Here is a 19,530-nt window from a genome sequence, read left to right on the forward strand (position 1 = left end):
ATTCTTTGATCATGGGATGTATGTACTAGCATGATTTCTCACAGCACTGTGTGCCCCGCACTCTGCCCCAGACGTGTAATGATGCTCACTCCCCTCATGCATTATTCATGTCACCTCCAGAAAAACCCCCGATCCTGTTGGTTGGGGAGGTGGATTTGTGGCAGTCCATACCTCCCATCTCCTACAATAAGTCCTTTCTTCTTTGGTCTCAGTAATTAGCAACAGTGAACCCCCTTGTGGGTTCGTTAACACCCCTACAGAGTACTAATCCTCATCTGCAAAATGGTACCAGTAATAGCAAATGGTATGGCGTAGAAGAAAATATGAGGCTGAAATGATATTTTACACACATAATTCCTAGCACCAACTTATTCAATTAGCAAGGTTTTCCTTTTAGGACCTTCACTTTTCCTTTCTCCGCAAGATCCTCCCCCCCCTTTCCTCTTCCCCTTTCTGTCCCTCCCCTCCTCATCATGCCTGCCCCTCGCGCAGGCGCAGGCGCCCTGAGCGGCGCTGAGTCAGGCCGCAGGCCCAGCCGGGGGCGGGGCTTGCGCCTGCGCAGTGGACGGCGTCGGGGCGGGGCAGGTTTATAACAGCGGGGCGTCAGCTGACGGTCTGCATTGCAGACTGCGGAGTCAGGCAGCGCCATGTACGCTCTCTTCCTCCTGTCCAGCCTGCTGGGCGCGGGTAAGCTCAGCGACTCCCTGCCTGAGGAAAGGCTCACCCGCAGCGTCCACCGGCCCCTGACGGGGCTTTACCGGGCCTTGCCCCTACGCTCCCGTGCCCGGGTTGGCGAGAGACGCGCACTGCGCAGGCGCGGACGCCGGGCCTGTACCTGTGGGGCGGCGGGGGGCTACGGGAGGCGGCTGGGAGACGGGGGTTTTTGCGGCCCCGGGACGAGTTGCCCAGGGCCTGGGTGGGGACGAGTGGGCGAGGCGCTGTGGCTGGGTAGGTGACCTTTCTCTTGGGGCTCGAGTGGGTATTTTCACGGCAGGGGCCGCCCGGAGCCCTCCCTCAGGCTGCCCTTCAAGTGTGGGGGTGGGTCTTGTGGGCTGACCCTTCGCGCAGCTGTGTTACGCAGGTGCCCGGCGCACGTGATAGAGATGGACGGCCGCCCCATCCGCCCGACAGGCCCTGGCCCTTGGCCTCGCTTGCTCCAGTTTGTAAGGGCATTGAAGCTGCAAGGAAGCACACAAGTCTGTCATCTATGTTGATGTTTATGTTTGCATATATATTTACTCTGGAGCCTAGGTATTTGTTGCACGTGTTATGGGGTTTTGTGGTCCCAGTTATTTTGCCATGTCCTCATTTCACTTGCTTTAAAAATGTCTTGCACAGCTATTGACCGGTTTTAGCAGTGGCCTTTATTTTGGGAAAAATGCAAGTACCGTGAGAAGTTGTGCACAAAGAGTCTTATTCCTATTTGTTGACCTGAAATAGCCCTGGTGGTTGTAATCACTGCAGGTTCTGAAGGCAACGCTTAGGAACCAGCTGCACCGCCTTCTGGAATTAGAAGGGGCCCTCCTCCCTCCCCTGTGTCACCATGACCCTTCTTTATTCCCTGACTCTTGATTTCAGATCTTAACCTAGTTTAAATCATCCTGGTAAAAGGAAAGAAGGGAGGTTGAATAATTATCGAAATTTTATAGTTTCATAGTCGTGGAGCCGGATTGTAGTTTCTATACAGTGAGGATCCCAAGTCTGAGTGTTACCAGATAATGGCCCACTGAAGGATAATAAACCTCATCTTTAGCTTCCCTGACCTCAATTTCTGTTTTTTAGTAAATGTGTGTAATTTAGGGGCTAGCTTCCATTCTAATTACCATGCAGCCACTCAGATTTTAATAAATAGTAACAAAGTGGGTAACAGTTGATGGAAAACTAAAGAAGTAACCTTACACCAAGCTGTTTTACTTGTGCACTACGAAAGGTGACGTGCTTATAAAGATTTTTCTTTTGTAAATCAACTTTGTATTGCAGTTATTCCATGGTCTGTATAATAAACTAATGCTAGTCTCTAAATTTCTGTGCTGATTCAGAGCAATCTTTTCTCTTTCTCTTTTGTTTTTGCAGTGTTAAACAATTGTTCTTCTTGACATCGAGTCATTACTCACAAGACCCTTAAGAGTTCTGATTCATTCACATCACCCCAAAGTGACTTACTTGTTTCTTTCTTTTTTTTTTTTTGACAGCGTCTCACTCTGTTGCCTGGGCTAGAGTGCCGTGGCGTCGGCCTAGCTCACAGCAACCTCAAACTCCTGGGCTTAAGCGATCCTGCTGCCTCAGCCTCCCAAGTAGCTGGGACTACAGGCATGGGCCACCATGCCCAGCTAATTTTTCTATATATATTTTTAGCTGTCCATATAATTTATTTCTAGTTTTAGTAGAGACGGGGTCTTGCTCTTGCTCTTGCTCAGGCTGGTCTTGAACTCCTAAGCTCAAACAATCCGCCCGGCTCGGCCTCCCAGAGTGCTAGGATTACAGGTGTGAGCCACCGCACTGGGCCTTAATTGTTTCTTTGCAAATGTAAAATCCATCTCCAGTATGTATGGGAGTATGGTTAACCACGATATTTAGTTAACCAAGGGACCCTCTTCTCTGAACGCTTGACTGAATGGAAGGTGTCATGATTGCCCTGGTATAACTTTGCTGCCCTGCCTTTAGGATTATACCAAGGTCATGCTGGTAACAGTGTTTGAATGCTAACTTCCCTCGACAGCTCTGGTCCCATTGTGTCTTTTTGGAAATATTGTTCCTAAAATTTCTAAAAAAAAAAAATCAGTATTGAGTTTGTTAGTAAAAGTGCACAGTGACTGCTTCCTGGGAGGCACTTGGAACTTTAATCATAGAACTACTGTAGTACAGAGTGCCATCCTGGATCTGCAGAGGCTTTATGTGTGCATTTTAATGCTGTCCTAGTGGTAGAGACACTTGGTTTATTTATTTATTTATTTTTGGAGACAGGGTCTTGCTTTGTTGCCTGGGATAGAATGCAGTGGCATCATCATAGCTCAGTGCAACTTAACACTCCTGGGCTCAAGTGATCCTCCTGCCTCAGCCTCCTGAGTAGCTGGGACTACAGATTTATGCCACCTCTCCCAGCGAATTTTTCTATCTTTTGTAAAGATGGGGGTCTTGCTCTTCCTCAGGCTTGTCTTGAACTCTTGACCTCAAGTGATCCTCCTGCCTTGGCCTCCCAGAGTGCTGGGATTACAGGTGTGAGCCACAGCACCTGGCTAAGATACTTGCTTTTGAGTTCCTTTTCTACCCATCCGGTTGTCCCTTTTCCCCACCTGAAGAAGAAAGTGAAGTGATAGCATGATGGGAGAATTGGAGAACACCTAATCTAACCTCTTTGTAAGGAATGAAGACACAGAGGTGACTCTTCCAAATTATAGGCCATTTACTTGGGATGCCAGGACCAGAACCCAGGACTCCACACAGTGCTTGCTCTTTCCACATCCTTCCATCAACATGGACCTCTTTTTTTTTGTTTTTGAGACAAAGTCTCACTGTGTAGCCCCGAGTAGAGTGTAGTTGTGTTGTCATAGCTCACTGCAACCTCAAAATCCTGGGCTCCAGCAATCCTCCTGCCTCAGCCTCCTGAGTAGCTGGGACTACAGGTGCGTGCCACCACGGCTGCCTGCTTTTTCTGTTTTTTGTAGAGATGGGGTCTCGTTCTTGTTCAGTCTGGTCTTGAACTCCTGAGCTCAAGTGATCCTCCTGCCTTGGCCCCCAGAGTGCTAGGATTTACAGGCGTGAGGCACTGCACCCAGCCCAACATGGACCTCTTACTTTTAAAAACTTAATGTCATTTACAGACATGCACATTTTAAGTGGACAACTTGATGAGTTAGCACAGAGTGAGCTTACCCATGTAAGCAGCCCTGAAGGCTGAGGAGGAGAGCATCAGCAGCATCTGGAAGCCGCTTTGCCTCCCCATGCATGACCCTGTCTCACTTGCCCCAAAGGAAACAGATTTGTTAACTTTTTAACACCATAGATGTAAAAACTGCCATTTTTGAACTTTTGGAAATGGAATCATACTGTAAGGGTATGCTTTTGGGTGATTCCTTTAGTGCAAAAGGCCGGAGTTAAGCGGTAAGTGCAAAGCATGTGGTATGGTGCCTGGGATTTGGCAGGTGTTCCCTGAAGGTTAGCTGCCCTGACTACTGTCACTTGTGTGGTTGCTAGCCAGCTGAATGGCGTTTGCCCCACTGAGGCAGATGTGTTTTCTAGGGATGCTAGAACATAATGTTTGCTTCTTTTGGTAGCTGCTTTTTAATTTTTTGTGATACAAGACATGAATTTATACCCTGGCCTGTTGAGTATCAATAAGAACTCCAGGTCTCACCTGCCAGGAATTTGGGATAAATCTCATTTGTTGATAGTAAATCAGTTTTATTTTGGGTAAATGTTAGTATAATTTCTGAAGGGTTAATTTGTTTTAACCAGTGGTTTGACAAGACCTTGATGTGCATTTGACAAGTTGTTTTGAATATGTTTTATGAGAGGTGAAGTGTATTGGACTTGAACCCCTGACCTTAAGCCATCCTCCCACCTCAGCCTCTCAGAGTGCTGGGATTACAGGCGTGAGCCACCGTGCCGGCCAGGTAAAGTGTATTGGATAGAGTGGTGTGGAGTTTTCTAGGTCAGGGAAAGGAGAACTTAGTCCTCCATTTTCTTGGTGTATGAAACTGGAATGACCAGGCAGCTATGGGGAAGGTTGGGGGCAGGGTGCTGCTGGCTAGGACAGCACTTAATGAGGCGTGCTTAGGAAGCTCTCAAGTCCAAGACCAAACCATTTGGACAAGTGTGCACGGCAGCTTTTTTTTTGGCATGGGATTCTAGATTACGGGCTACCAGGCTCTAAGCCTTGCTTTCTGGCTTCTTTTTGGTTCTGCCACCAGGAAGTAGGTTCTGGATATTCATTAAATCAATAGAAGGGAGTGCTAGTTACATTTCCCTGTGTTCCCTTTAAAAAAAAATCATTTTAAAACCCTGATGATGTATCTAATGATTGGATGAAGAATTTGGCTGTTGCGAGAATTGTGATTGCTTTATTTTTTATTCCGTGAAGTTCCACAACATACGGAATGACAAATTCCACAGCATTATCACATCACATTGCTGACACGAGCCGTATGACCTTGGGCAAGTTACTTCAACTGTGTTTTCTCATTCGTAAAATGGCATTTATCATTTCCTATTTCAGTGGGTTGCTATGAAGCATTAATAAGTTATGTTAATATAGAAAAGGACTTAGTGAAGTACTGTGTGTGTTGCTGTACCACTAATAAAAACATGTTGTCAACATCCTTGTCCCACCAGCACACCCACCTTCTTCTGCCCTTGATTTTGTGATTTCCTTCCGCGTCTTTCATTTCAAAGGATGTGGTCAGTTTAATAAAACAAAATTACATTGACTTATTAAAAATATGTGTGCGGGGCATAATTAGTGAATCAGAAGAACAAGCCAGGACAGGCAGACAGCAGGAGGGAGCTGAGAGTTCATGCTCTATGTAGTCAAACTGGATTTAGCCACTAGGTAAGTCTCCATATCGGAGCAGCCCCGAAGATCAGAGCTAGTTCCTGGTAACCTGAATACTTGGGTTTAGACCTATTGTCACTAACCCTCGGGATATGTTCCAGGATCTCCAGGGGATGCCTGAAACTGGATATTACCAAACCCTGGGAACCTGTGCCCTCAGGGGCCCATATGGCCCTCCAGATTTCCAGGTGCTCTCAGCGGCCTCTCAGCTGAATCCACACTTCACAGAACAAATACCTTTATTAAAAGGATTTGTTCTGTAAAATTTGGATTTAGTGAAAAGGCTACACTCAAGGATCCAGAAGGCCACATGTGGCCCAAGGCCTCAGGTTCCCCATTCTGCTTTTTCCTATACATACATACTTGTGATAAAGTATAGTTTATAACTTAGATGCAGTAAAGGATTAATAACAATAACTAATAAAATAGAACAATTACAACAACATACTGTAATGAAAATTATGTGAATGTGGTGTCTGTCTGTCTCTCTCTCCATATATGTTAATATTTTCAGACTGAAGTTGACTGCAGGTAACTGAAAGCTAACGGGGGACTATTGTATATCCTTGGGTTATTTTTTTGCTTTGCTCGAGAAGTTTATCCATGTTGGTAATGTGTAGATCTATTTCATTCATTTTTACCACAGTACAGTATTCCATTTATATCATTTCGATTCTTTATTTTATTGATAGACATTTAGTTTCCTAGTTTTGCTTTTCTGTTAAACTACTTCTGTAAAAATCCTTGTATGTGTCTCCATGTGCCCATGGACAAACTTGTCTCTAGGGGATATAACTAGAAGTAGAATTGCTGAGTTGTGAAGTATATTTATTTTTACTTTAACTGGAAATTGCCAAATTTCTCTGCAAAATGATTTTGGCAGTTGCTATTCCCACAGTATTGAGAACTTGTCCCCTGGGCTGTGGTCGTACACATTCGGCTCAGAATAAACCTCTTTAAAATTATTTAAGAGTTTGGGTTTTTCCGTTGGCATATACAACCATGGTACATTTGTCAAAAGCAAGAAATTAATATTGGACAATGCCATTAGACTGTAAACTTTATTCAGATTTTTACCCGTTTTTCCACTAATCTTATATGTCTGTTCCTGGATTCGTCTGGTATACCATATTGCACTTAGTTGTCAAGTCTCCTTAATCTCTTCCCACCACCCAGCTGAGTATTTCATTGTATGTTTTTTGTTTTTTTTTGAGACACAGTCTTGCTCTGTTGCCCGGGCTAGAATGCCATGGTGTCAGCCTAGCTCACAGCAACCTCAAACTCCGGGGCTCCAGTGATCCTACTGCCTCAGTCTCCCGAGTAGCTGGGACTACAGGCATGCGCCACCATGCCCAGCTAATTTTTTTCTATAACCATGCCTGGCTAATTTTTTCTATATATATTTTTAGTTGTCCATATAATTTCTTTCTATTTTTAGTAGAAACGAGGTCTCACTCTTGCTTAGGCTGGTCTCGAACTCCTGAGCTCAAATGATCTGTCTGCCTCAGCCTCCCAGAATGGTAGGATTACAGGCGTGAGCCACCGCACCTGGCCTGTTTCATTGTATGGATGTGTCAATTTAGTTAACTCTTGATGGACTTCTATATTTAAAAAAATGTGAGATGAATTCTAATGACACTTCTAAATTTTGAAATTGGAAATTCTAGCCACATTTGGGTAGATAACTGCTTTTGAAAAGAAATTATTTATATGAGAGGAAACATGAATAAGATTGAAGGAGATACATAGAAAGTTCTTTGGGCCAGTATTAGTGATGTTACTTATTACAATAAAAATCTCCTAGTAGCTGTGATAGGACCCTGTTCTGTGTAGTCTGTTCCCTAGGCTTTGATGCCAGAGGGTCACGTGGCTTCCTATAGCTCTAGGAATAAAACTCAGTGTGTCCAGTAGGGTCACACATCAGCTGGTGCTTGGCTACCTCTCAGCTCCTCTCCCTCTCTCCTGTCTTGGCTGCTGTCCAGCCTCCTGGCCCCTTGTCTGTGGTCAAGGCCTTTGCATTTGAATTCCTTCTCCCTGGAGTGTCTTCCTCCCTGGATAATCCTTGGGCCTTGCTCCCTCTACTCATTCTGGTCTCTGCTCAGACATTGCTTTATCAGAGTCCCTCGGCAATCTGTCTGAAATAGCCACCCACCCAGCCCTAATCTTGCTCTTCCTTGCTTTACTTTTCTTCACTGCACTCACTACTAACTGGCATTATGATATATTTGTTGTATGTGCAGCATGTGGAACGGTGCTTGGCATGTAATAGGTGCTCAGCATTGATGAATGATGGTGTGAACTATAGCCACATAGACTTGAACTCAGGAAGTGTTGGTAGGTTGGTGTGTGTGAAACTTAATTATTAATAGTGCCAAGTCTTCCTCATGATTAAATGAAGCATTTTCTTTTATTTTTATGAAGTTAATTTTAAAAAATTGTTTTTAGAAGTTGACAAATCAAGAGTTTGGGCTCAAGTGAAATGTTGACCTTCATAATAGTTTGTGTCCAGGATAGACCCCTCTCCCCAACCCTGTTGGAGAGGATTTTATGTAGGTAGTGGGGACCTGGGACCCTACCATAGCTTAGATGTTTCAGGTGGCTCTGATTTGAGGTAAATCTGAAAGAGAACCAGCTATAATTTGAGGAAGTTATTTTCCCCTACTTTTGGTTCCAGACGTTGGTTGTTCTATAAATGTTTAGCCTGGAAGTTCTCAAACTTTTTGGTCTCAGAATCTCTATTCACTCATAAGTTATTGAAGACTCCAAAGAGCTTTTGTTTATGTGGGTTGTATCTATTGATATTTACCATCTTATGAATTAAACTGACAGAGTTTAAAAATTAATCATTTTGAAATACTGATAAGCCCATTACATGTTCATGTGTTATATTTTTAAAGAAAAAAAACTATTTTTGTAAACACAAACGTATTTAGTGAGAAGACTGGCTTGCAAGAAGGTGATCTGTTTAATACCTGGCTGGATTCTCATCTGCCTCTACACTCAGTCTGTCGCAATGTCATGTTCAAATGCCTCCACAAAAACTCTGTTGTACATTTGTGAGTGAATGAGTGAAAAGACGACTTACGTCTTAATATTATGAGGATTTTGACCTCTCAGATCTCCTGAAAGAGTTGCTGGGACTCTTAGGTTCTCTGCACCACACTTTGAGAGCCACTGGTTTAGCTGAGTTGCAGGAGCTGAGGTATCATAACAGCTAACCCTTACTGAGCTGTTCTGGTTTTTACTTAACATTAATTGGTTTAAACCTCATAACAACCCTCTGAGGTGAGAGTGACTGAATCGGAATGCTGGGGTCATTCTAATATTCTGCCCTAACCTGTGCTGTGGTCTGAAAATTTTCAATTTCAGTATTTCAAATGAAGGCAGTATTTCTAATCTATTAAATTAAGCCTAAAGTGACATTTATAGTAGACACAAGTATCTGAAACTGTTTAGCTAGTAAACAATCGTGTGAGACAAGTTCAGAATACTGAATTTCCTTATTATTGGGGCATGCGTGAAATCTTTTTTAGCATATTGTTTTCTGCAAATGTTCAGAGACTGCACAGTGGGTTAGCAGGGATCAATGCACAGAGCCAGTGCCGGTTTGGGTGGCCAACTGAACCGACTTCTGTGGGGCACGCTGGATCTGCAGAGAAGCACTGCCGTGGACCCGCTCGGCTCCCTCAAGGATCTAGAACCATACAGGTGCTGCCCCTGACCCCTGCTTACCTGACCTTCAGGGGTTGCAGCATAATCTTATCTAAGGTGATTTAACTTCATCTCTGATCATCACCTGATGTGTTGACACTTTGGAAGAATAGCTTTGTTAGCAGGAGTTTTTATTGGACTAGAGTGTTCTTAAATGAACTAATTAGGAATTTCTCTTCCCCAAATTAATTAAGCTTCCATCGCATCACTGTTGTATGATCTAAGGAGATTGCATTCTTTTTTTTTTTTTTTTTTTTGAGACAGAGTCTCGCTCTGTTGCCCAGGCTAGAGTGTGTGTCATTGTGTCAGCCTAGCTCACAGCAACCTCAAACTCCTGGGCTTAAGCGATCCTACTGCCTCAGCCTCCCGAGTAGCTGGGACTACAGGCATGCGCCACAACGCCCGGCTAATTTTTTCTATATATATTTTTAGTTGGCCAGATAATTTCTTTCTAGTTTTAGTAGAGACAGGGTCTCGCTCTTGCTCAGGCTGGTCTTGAACTCCTGACCTCGAGCAGTCCACCAACCTCAGCCTCCCAGAGTGCTAGGATTATAGGCGTGAGCCACTGCACCCGGCCGGAGATTGCATTCTTGTCCCCAGTCTGCCAGTCTTCATTTAACAAGATAATTTACCTGAGGGCTCTGTTACTTTCTCTACGTAGATAGATTTCTTGCCCTGGAATGATCTGGCTTGTGAAGAAAATTAAAAAGTGAGGCAGTAGCAGGAGAGGAGAAGCAGGGAAGAAAGAACCTTTGTCTCAAATTACAATTAGGCCAGAGGTGATGGGATATCAGCCTAGCAAGCTTAAGAGCTTTATTGCCACTGATTTCTTATGTGATAAGAGGACTATTTGGACCTTATTTACTCCAAATCAAAGCAGGTTGCCTCTGAGTATATGCTATCCTGAATGATTTAGTGGGCAGTGTTTTTATTCTGCTATTCAGAATGTTTACCAAAAGCGGGATTCTGTAAAGAAGAGAGAAGTGCTCTTTGCCATGGAAGGTGTTTGTGACACTAGCTGTTTGAATAGTCAGTGTTGAGGGCATTGCATTAACTGCTGCTCCTAGGGGGATCGAACTGCATGAATTCCTCTGAGAAAAATCCTGAATGTGGGAGACCTGAGGTAGAAGCTACCCCTCCTGGAGTTAGCCTCTCTTGGTTTCCTAGCAGCCTGCCTGTTGCCATGGTGACGGATTACCCAGGCAGCAGATCTGCCACCCTGTGGAATGTATGCTCTGATTGTCTGCACTGGGAAGCTGCAAACATTTTCTGTTATCTTTTTTCTTTTTTGTAGCTAGACTCAAACAGTATTTAACATGCGTCACTAAAATATTTAAAGGGAAAAGCATGTGTTGTATGGCTAAAATAATGAGGCCGATTGTTTTAACACATTCTAGGAAAGTTTGTCCCTGTCATTCTGAGGTGGTTTTTGAAAATCTTTGGTAATAATGTTGTGTACATAGGCTTTTCAGTGTCCTCGCTGGAGGTAAGCCTTAGAAAAGACTTGTCATTTGGAGGCTATTCTTGCAAATGAGGTAGTTGATTAAGTGTGTATATTAGTTGGGCTTAGGTTTGATTGCAGACGACAGAGACAGAATAATAACAGCTTATTTCTAGGCCTGGAGAATAAAAAGGCAACAGAGCATCCGCCTCTTTCCTAAGGAAATACCATTGAAATCTGTGTCTTTAAAAAAAGGCCTGCAAGATGCTTGTGCCTGTAGTCCTAGCTACTCGGGAGGCTGAGGCCAGGAGGATCCTTGAGCCTGGAAATTTGAGGCCAGCCTGGGCAACATAGCAAAACCTTAGTCTCAAAAGAAAAACAAAAAATGTGTCTTTCCTGGTTCTCATGCCTGGAACTAGGAAGTGTACTGCTTGATTTTTCCCTGAGCGGTGTTCATGTCTTTAATGACACATGTAATCAGAAGTCTCCAGGGGCTCGGGCAAAACATTCTAAGAACTTTCTTAGAGTTCAACATACTGCCCCAGAGAAGGAAGTTGGTATTTGGGGACAGGGCGTAGGAGGATGAGAATAGAAATTAAAGCTTTGCTGACAATATGTTTTGAAAAATAACTAACCAGAAAGTGGTTTTGGGTAGTTTTCATATATTGGTTATCTGTAAATACTGAAAATGTCATCTGCGTCATTATTATAAGGAGACGACTTGTAGCCCCTTGGAGGTCTTCTAGTTCAGCTCACCACTCAGAGGATCCCTCTCACACACAATTGCTCATAGGTTGAGCATTTTGTTTCTGCTTGATTGCTTCCACTATTGGAGAGTTCATCATGTAATGAAGCCACCCTGTCTCTTTTTATACCCCTGCGGGTGTTAAGTATGTTTCTTACCTTGAGCTGTGGTCTACTTCCCTTAACCTCTACTGGTTGTTCTGAGGTCTGTGGTCTGGAACCACCCGAATGGCTCTGTTCCCACTTGGAAAGGTAGAAGGTGACCTTCACCTGTTTGAAGATGACCTTGCTTATCTCTCAGAGATTCTTTCTCCCATGTCCTCACTTTCCTGCCCTAGGCTGAGCTGCTCACTGTGCTCACAGGTGTACCTGCCCTTCCTGTGGCCTGTGCCCTGCCATCCACTAGTGCTGGCTTCTGACCACCACCTCCATCCTTGTGCTGTTGGCCCTTGCTTTCTTGTTTTGTTTTCCCTGTAGCCTGACAGCCTTCTCATTGAAGTCAGTTAATTTCATTTTCCTATCTTCTTTTGGACTGTTAGCCTCTCTCTCAGCTCTTGCTTCTTTCTACTGTTTCTTGTTTGGACTTTTTTGAATTAGCCTTCCATTTAGGTGTCCTGTCATTTGTATCTCGCACCTCCTGTTCAGTTCCTCTGCCACTCCCTGCCTGGGTAGTTGAGACACAAGCATGAGCTTGCTTGTCCTGTCATTTCTCAGAAGTCCCTAGAGGTTCCTGTAATACTGCCCAGGTGAGCCCTCGGGATGTGTGGGGCAGGTAAGGCCCTTCCCAGTGTACCTGAGATCTGTCTGCCTTTGCAGCCTGGCTCCTGCCACTTCCCTTTGCTCCACCCCTGAGAAGACAAAGGACAATTTTTCTCCTTTGAAATACTCTGGAATTCTCCTACCCACTTTCCACTTAGCCAGTGTATCACCATCTTACAGGTGCGGGTTCCCATTTCATCTTGAAGGCTTTGTCAGCTGTTCCCTTTGCCCCAGCTTTGTTCCCCATTTCCACTGCCACATTTTATCACATGACCGTTACTTACTCTTGGGGTCAAAGAAGGCCTGTGACTGTTCACTTAGGTCTCCCACCTGACACCATCAGCCTTGGCCCCGTCATGGAATTTGATAACCATGCCTTCATCTTAGTCATTTTCCCACTTGTGTGGAGAAAAACATCCTTGTCTCTGGAGCTTTGTGATTAAATGCTGGGGTCCCTGAGAACCTCCTGAAATGGTGTGTGAATTTTGTGTGTGAATACGTTTTCTGGAAAAGTGATCCATATCCCAAAAATTCTGGCTCTCTGTCAGGAAATCAGCTCACCAAATAAGCACCTCTACCTCTCAGCAGCGTGTAACTCACTAGTGTCACCTGAGACTTGGGTTTCAGCCTGCATTACTGATCCTGAGGACACGCAATCGCTTCTCTATTGACCTGTGTCAGCTCATCCTAGGAAATCAAATCTGTTTTCTGCCACAGACCATTTTTATAACACGTACTTTTATAAGTTTGGCTTTAGGTTAGAGGTAGAAGGAGACGTCTTGCTGAGAACTGAATATCTAGGAGTTGGAACTTAAGTTTTATTTCTCAGTGTCCATAGAATCTGTTTTTGGCTGGAACCTGATGACCTTTTTCTTTTTTTTCCCCTAACCACTAGACAACCAGGGAGCAATGACTTTTTTAAAATTTTCTTCAAGATCCGGAACAGGGATCAGTGACTTGATAAGTGTAACAGCTTCTCCACCGTGCATACATTTTTACCTCTAGTTCTGCGGGAGAGGCTTGCCTACCGTTCCGTAGGTCATTGATTAACAGGAACCTTTGGGATCAGGAGGTGATGTTAGGTTTGTGTTAGCTGGACTGGTCTCAGATACTAGGGGCTGCCTAAGATTATTTTCAGTCCAGAATAGCCAAAACATAAAGTCATTATTGAAAATGATGACTATTTCAAAATCCTAGAAGGAATAAACAACCTACGAAATATTGTTGTGTATGGGCCTGTGATACTGAGTTGTGTTCCCAGAAACCTGATAGGTTTTGGTCAAGTGTAGCTAGTTCCTGGCTGAGAAGGTTGGAGAAAGTAGCTGTATCAAAGTTATACTTGACTGAGCATTTGTAAGAATGGAGAATTGGGGTTACTTGCCCCTGCTTTTCTTGGTGAACCGTCTGTCTTGGCTCTGGTCTGCCGATGCCTTCGTCTGTCCTCTTCTGGTTTCCCTGTGTATCACTGTGTGTTCCTGTGCCTAGAGGCTCGTTTTGGTAGCTTCCTGCTCGTTACTTGGGCTCTTTCCTGATTTGGAGGTGGAACCAGGCAGTGGTGCTTTTCAGGAGTCCTGGGGGCCCAGCACCTCCAGGGTCTTGGGGCTCCCGTTTGTGCAGTCTCTGTGACCCTGTGCTCCCCAGAACCCTTTCCCTCATGACTCGATTTCTGCCTCCCTTCCAGCCCCTTCCTTAGACCTATGACTGAGGCTGCCAACAGCCTAGCTTGGCCATGTTACAGGTTAACTATCATGGTTAAACCTTTATGAGACATCTGTGGAGCTTAATTGAATCATTTTCCCATGGAAAGCAGAGTTCAAACCAACAGCTTTTGAAGTGTGGCCAGTTTGGTCGACGTTGTGAACTGCTTGTGTGTGTGATTTTGCTCCTAAGGGTCAGGGAAGGCTATAACCTGGGCATCAGAGTAATCACTCATTCGTTGGTATCTAAAGAGTGATGTTGCTTGAGCTTTTGGGGGATTCATTCTTTGCATGAGTAGCTTGTGGAAGTAGTAATGACAGCATTTCATTCCTTTCCCTTTTCTGGAGAAAGAACACCTACCTATCTACATGGTTGTTTACTATGTGCATGTGACACGTGTATAGAATTCCTGTACTCTCTCATTTGGCTTACAAGGAGAACCAGCATACAACATAACTCCTGAAAACGTATTTCTCAGGTGGCTCTCGGGTTTTCTTTTCAGACTTGGGCCACACGCCTGCTATTTACAACAGAAGTTGGTTCACCTCTCCTGTGAGATCTGCTGGAGTTTGACCCCGTGCTGTCATCCTCTGTGTATAGTCTAACGTAATCTGTTGTTTCCTAGCTGGATAGTTGGGTTACAGGAGAGATGTGAATCTGAGGGCCTTTTCTCCACTTCTGGTTCTAAAATCAAGAATACCGTAGACCTGTTCTAAGAAACATAGGCACTCTCAAGGCAGTTTATAAAATATTTTTTTAACAATTCTACACACACAGCATAATATTGGGAGTTTAAAAAATAATAATTCAACCAATCATCCTGCTTTCTTTTCTGATCTTTATACAACTGTATAATTTCTTTTTTTTCTCCCCGCCCCAGACTGCTATAATTTCATATTCTTGAATTTTTTTTCTATTTCCTGTACATCTTTATAAGAACACAGTACATAATATTTTAGTAAAATATTAGTTTTTTTTCCTCTCTATTTTTGGCCATTCAGGTCACCTACGTGTTTTTAGTATTGTAAATTACAGTCAACAAATGCATTTATACATATCATATTTTACCTGTTAAACTGCTGTGCTTTAATGGTTTTCTAGATGTGGATCTGCTTTTTGAGGAGGAATTTTTTTTCAGTCCTTGAAATACATTAATTTGAGAAGTACTTACCAACACACTGATATCAGCCCTAGAAGAATGAATTTCTTATTACAAACTTGTCACTATTCCATGACAAGTTTCAAGTTTCTTTTTCCTCCCTTGGCTAATTTTTTTTTAAATAGAGATGGGGGTCTCGTTATGTTGCCCAGACTAGTCTTTTTTTTTTTTTTTTTTTTTTGATACAGAGGCTCTGTCTGTCACCCTGGGTACAGTGCAGTGGCATCATCATAGCTCACTGCAACCTCAGACTGCTGGGCTCAAGCCATCCTCCTGCCTCAAGCCTCCCGAGTGGCTGGGACTACAGGCACATGATGATGCCACACCTGGCTCTCCTCCTTGGATAGTTTAACTTTCAAAATATGGCACCTTGCTTTAACCTGGCATTTCTTTGCTCCTAGATGATGTCGAACTTTTTGTCTGTTTTTTCCTGAACCCACCTGTGAATGGGGCTCTGCCCAAGTCATTCCATGATTACCATGGTAGATGAAACACCTGCACCTGGTTTTGAGTGGACACGTTCACTTTGGTATCAAAGTGGCTTATGCAGACTTATTTTCTGCTAGTAAACTCGTTTATATGCAGACTCACACAGTAGAATTAGATTTATAAAAGTGATCTACTTGGGCAGGCGAGGTAGCTCATGCCTGTAATACTAGCATTCTGAGAGGCCGAGGTGGGAGGATCGCCCAAGGCTAGGAGTTCAAGACCAGCCTGAGCAAGAGTGAGACCCTGTCTCTATTAAAAATAGAAAGAAATTAGCTGGACAACTAAAAACATATAAAAAAAATTAGCCGGGCATGGTGGCGTATGCCTGTAGTCCCAGCTACTTGGGAGGCTGAGGCAGGAGGATTGCTTGAGCCCAGGAGTTTGAGGTTGCTGTGAGCTAGGCTGACGCCATGGCACTTTAGCCCAGGCAACAGCAGAGTGAGACTCTGTCTCCAAAAAAAAAATAAAAATAAAAATAAAAGTGATCTACTTGCACAACTTTTAAGTATCATAATTTTATATAATAAGGATATGAATCTTGGTATTTTTGATATAGGTTCTTAAAAAACCTTCTTCCTACAGAAGTTAAAATTTTCCCTTTATTTAAATCTATTAGTCTTGTCTCCTGTTGGTTTCTTTCATTACTTATGGAAACTTTTTAAGGTTATAATGATTTAAAGGCCAGACACTCACTAATACTGTTTAAAAGTAGTTAGAGCCAGGTGCGGTGGCTTACACCTGTAGTCCCAGCACTTTGGGAGGCTGAGGCAGGAGGATCACTTGAGGCCAGGAGTTCGAGGCTGCAGTGGGCTGTGATCATGCCACTGCACTCCAGCCTGGGTGACAGAGTGAAACCCTGCCTGAAACAAACGAACAAACAAACAAAAAACAAAGGTAGTTGGAGACGATAAAAATGAACCAGATAAATGAGTCCCTTCCTGTTCTGTGACTGTGACAACCAAGCTTCTGGACCGGCCACAGCCGTGTGGCTTTGTGATTGGGGTTTCATGTGGCTGGTGAGGGGCCAAGTGAGGGCATCCAGCTCACAGGCCAGGGCTAGCTCTTGGCCTTGGGGAAATAAGTGAGGTGGACCTGGTTTGCCGGTAAACAGGCGACCTCTTCATGTTGGTTTTCTTTTTAGCTCTAGCGGGCCCCGTCCTTGGCCTGAAAGAATGCACCAGAGGCTCGGCAGTGTGGTGCCAGAACGTGAAGACAGCTGCCGACTGTGGGGCGGTGAAGCACTGCCTGCAGACGGTCTGGAACAAGCCAACGGTGGTGAGTGCCTGTCCATCCTCTGGTCCCAGCCAGCTCTTCCCAAGGGTCCCTAGCGTCTGCAACTCACTGGCAAATTGACAGAGCACTTTCTCTTGCCTGGTTTTGTTCATTCATCATTGTGACCTGTGCGGGAGGCAGGACCTGATGGGTGTGCCTGTTTTACCACAGAGGAAATGGAGGCTCAGAGACGTTAGGTTTCATTTCTCTGAGGCTGCCCGGCCTCCTGGTGGCAGGTAGGACAAGGTGTTCCGTGCCTGCTACCATGTGCTGCACACTGCCTTCCGGGCCTCTGTGCAGGTCCCACGTCCCAGCCCAGATTAGGGGCCAGCAGGTTTGCAGTGCCCATTCCCAGCACTGGGCACACAGCTGTGGCTCCGTCCCTCGTCACTCACTCCAAAAGGTACATGCTACTTTCTGCATTCGATATTTTGTTCTCCCCTCACCACACTCGGCAAACCACTGTTAGAGACGCTGGAGCTTAGTAGCTATTTAAAATTTTATTTCTAGCTGTAACCACCCTGGGAAAGGTACTGCTGATCTTTCATCTAAGTGATGTTAAATATAGCATATCAATGTGGGGCACGGTCTAAGACAACAAGCCTCGTGTGCATTCTTCATGAGTCCTGAACCCTCTCAGGAGACCACGCTTTGCTGACTACGCCAGCAGACGCAGAAGGTGTTGCTCCTGGCTCACTCCGGGATGTGTAGGCCACCCTGGGGTACAGGCCGTGTGTGACTGAGTGCAGTTTGAGTTCTAAAACTTGTCAGTGCCCAGTAGTGCTCCTTCAGTAAGAGAAGAAAGCTGAATTATTAATAAAAAACACTGCTCTTTTCAAAATAGTTTCTGAATTATTCATGGAACTGCCCTCTGCGGCCAAAACTACTTTCAGAATTGGTTCCTAAGTTGTCTTCATTTTCAGTCTTGTTTTTAATACTGCTTCCTTTTTCTGAGTTTAATTAATGTGTGTTAAGTAAGGACTTGAAACCTTTCTTGATTGGACAATCTTGTGGCCTGGCTCTCTCTTGGTATGGCCCCATGCACAGTGCAGTCGGCCCTCTGTATCCACGGATACGGAGGGCCTACCTTGGGACTTGAGCATCCTGGGATTTTGGTATTCACTGGGACGGGGGTGGGTGAGGTCCTGGAAGTGGTATCCATTTCGGATACCAAAGTATAACTACATTAGCCTGATTAGGTCCAAAGGTTCCAATTAGTTTCTCTTAAATGCACAGGTATCCTTAATCTCATCCGCACTTGTTCTTTCTCCATGGGTTGAAAGTTGACACCAAGAAGGGGGTTTGTGCATTCTTCCACTAGAAATTCCATGCCTCTGGGCTAGGTGGGGCACCGAGGCCCAGGCTTACCAGAAGATTGGCTTGAGTCCCTAGCTTGCCCAGGAGGTAGAAGGCAGAGAAAGCACAGATAAAGCCAGTTCCAGCGTGAATGTGCAGAATGTGTTGCCTGCCCCATCCATCTCTTACTCTGTGGTGTTGCTATGACTCTGTCATTTCACCTGAGCCTCAGTTTCCTCAGAGTTGTTGCAAGCATTCATATGGAATTGGTCTGTGCCATGTACACTGAGTAGGGGGCTAAGGGGAAGCGGTACCAGACGAGGGTTTGTACTGAGTAAGCCATAGTGTTCTAATACATCACACTTCTTTCTTCCCTGTGGTGTCCCAGTGCTTCTCATGTAGGGTGGGGAGCCAGGACGTGGTCTCAATTGTATCCGTGGTTAGATAGAGCAGGATATAGGCCACAGGGGTTTTCAGCTGTGTGGGGTATGAATTGTGTCCTAAAATACAGATCTCTCTCCTCTCATGTTCTTTCTTCTTAGAAATCTCTTCCGTGTGATATATGCAAAGATGTTATCACCGCAGCTGGCGACATGCTGAAGGACAATGCCACTGAGGTGAGCAGCTGTTAGTGGGGACGGTGTGTGAGCTGTTGGCATGGGCACCAGTTCCTTAGGAGGCTGGGGCTCTGGGGGTCTAAAGAGGAATGGTCTAGGCCTGGGGGTGACAAATGTCTTCTGTAAAGGGCCAAAGAGAAAATATTTTAGGCCTTATAGGCCACATACTGTCTCTGTCACATAGTCTCTTTTTAAAAAACGTGTTGAAAATGTAAAAACCATTCTTAGCTCTGGGCTGTACAAAGATAGGCTGAAGAGCCTGCCTGTATTGCTGACCCCTGGACTAAGTATGAAATGCCCAAAGTTAATTGGGATGTTATATTGCATGCCACTAATGTCTAGGTCCAGTTTGGCTGTCTCTTTTCAGAATCTCCTGTGCCTGTGGGACTGCAGATCAAAGGATCTTCATTTTGAAGTTTCTTATCTGCTTTTGCCTGATTGATCGGATCGAGCCAGGGGCAACCACTGGGCCTTAGCCGGGTCCTTTTCCCTGAAGGCTGGCTGTTTCCAGACTTGCCCTTTCTGGAGTCATAGAGGGCCTCTGCCTTCAGCCTGTTCGCAGGGAGGAAGGCTGTCCTGATTCTCACCCTTGCCTCGTGTCCTCTTGTAGGAGGAGATCCTCGTGTACTTGGAGAAGACCTGTGACTGGCTTCCCAGCCAGAATGCATCTGCCTTGTGCAAGGAGATAGTCGACTCCTACCTCCCTGTCATCCTGGACATGATTAAAGGAGAGATGGTAAGTGATGGAGAATGGGCTGTTCCTTCAAGCTGCTGCTAGGGCTGGGGAGGGGTA

The 19,530-nt window shown here is 44.7% G+C and overlaps 1 protein-coding gene across 3 annotated transcripts in view; it reads left to right on the forward strand.

The window, feature by feature from the left end:
• Positions 1 to 506: 506 nt before the first annotated feature.
• LOC123650384 (prosaposin) overlaps positions 507 to 19,530 on the forward strand; it is a 33,163-nt gene continuing 14,139 nt past the window's right edge. For 2 of the 3 annotated variants that reach the window (XM_045569208.1, XM_045569209.1), the window contains exons 1-4: positions 578 to 687; positions 16,694 to 16,827; positions 18,663 to 18,737; positions 19,348 to 19,473. In XM_045569208.1, coding sequence (XP_045425164.1) covers positions 648 to 687; positions 16,694 to 16,827; positions 18,663 to 18,737; positions 19,348 to 19,473 — 375 coding nt within the window. In that variant the 5' untranslated portion in view covers positions 578 to 647. Of the gene's footprint in view, positions 688 to 16,693; positions 16,828 to 18,662; positions 18,738 to 19,347; positions 19,474 to 19,530 lie in introns of all 3 variants that reach the window. The other variant, XM_045569207.1, reaches the window with a different exon arrangement.

The sequence above is a fragment of the Lemur catta genome, chromosome 14 (genome assembly GCF_020740605.2).
Source record: "Lemur catta isolate mLemCat1 chromosome 14, mLemCat1.pri, whole genome shotgun sequence".
NCBI classification, from domain to species: domain Eukaryota; kingdom Metazoa; phylum Chordata; class Mammalia; order Primates; family Lemuridae; genus Lemur; species Lemur catta.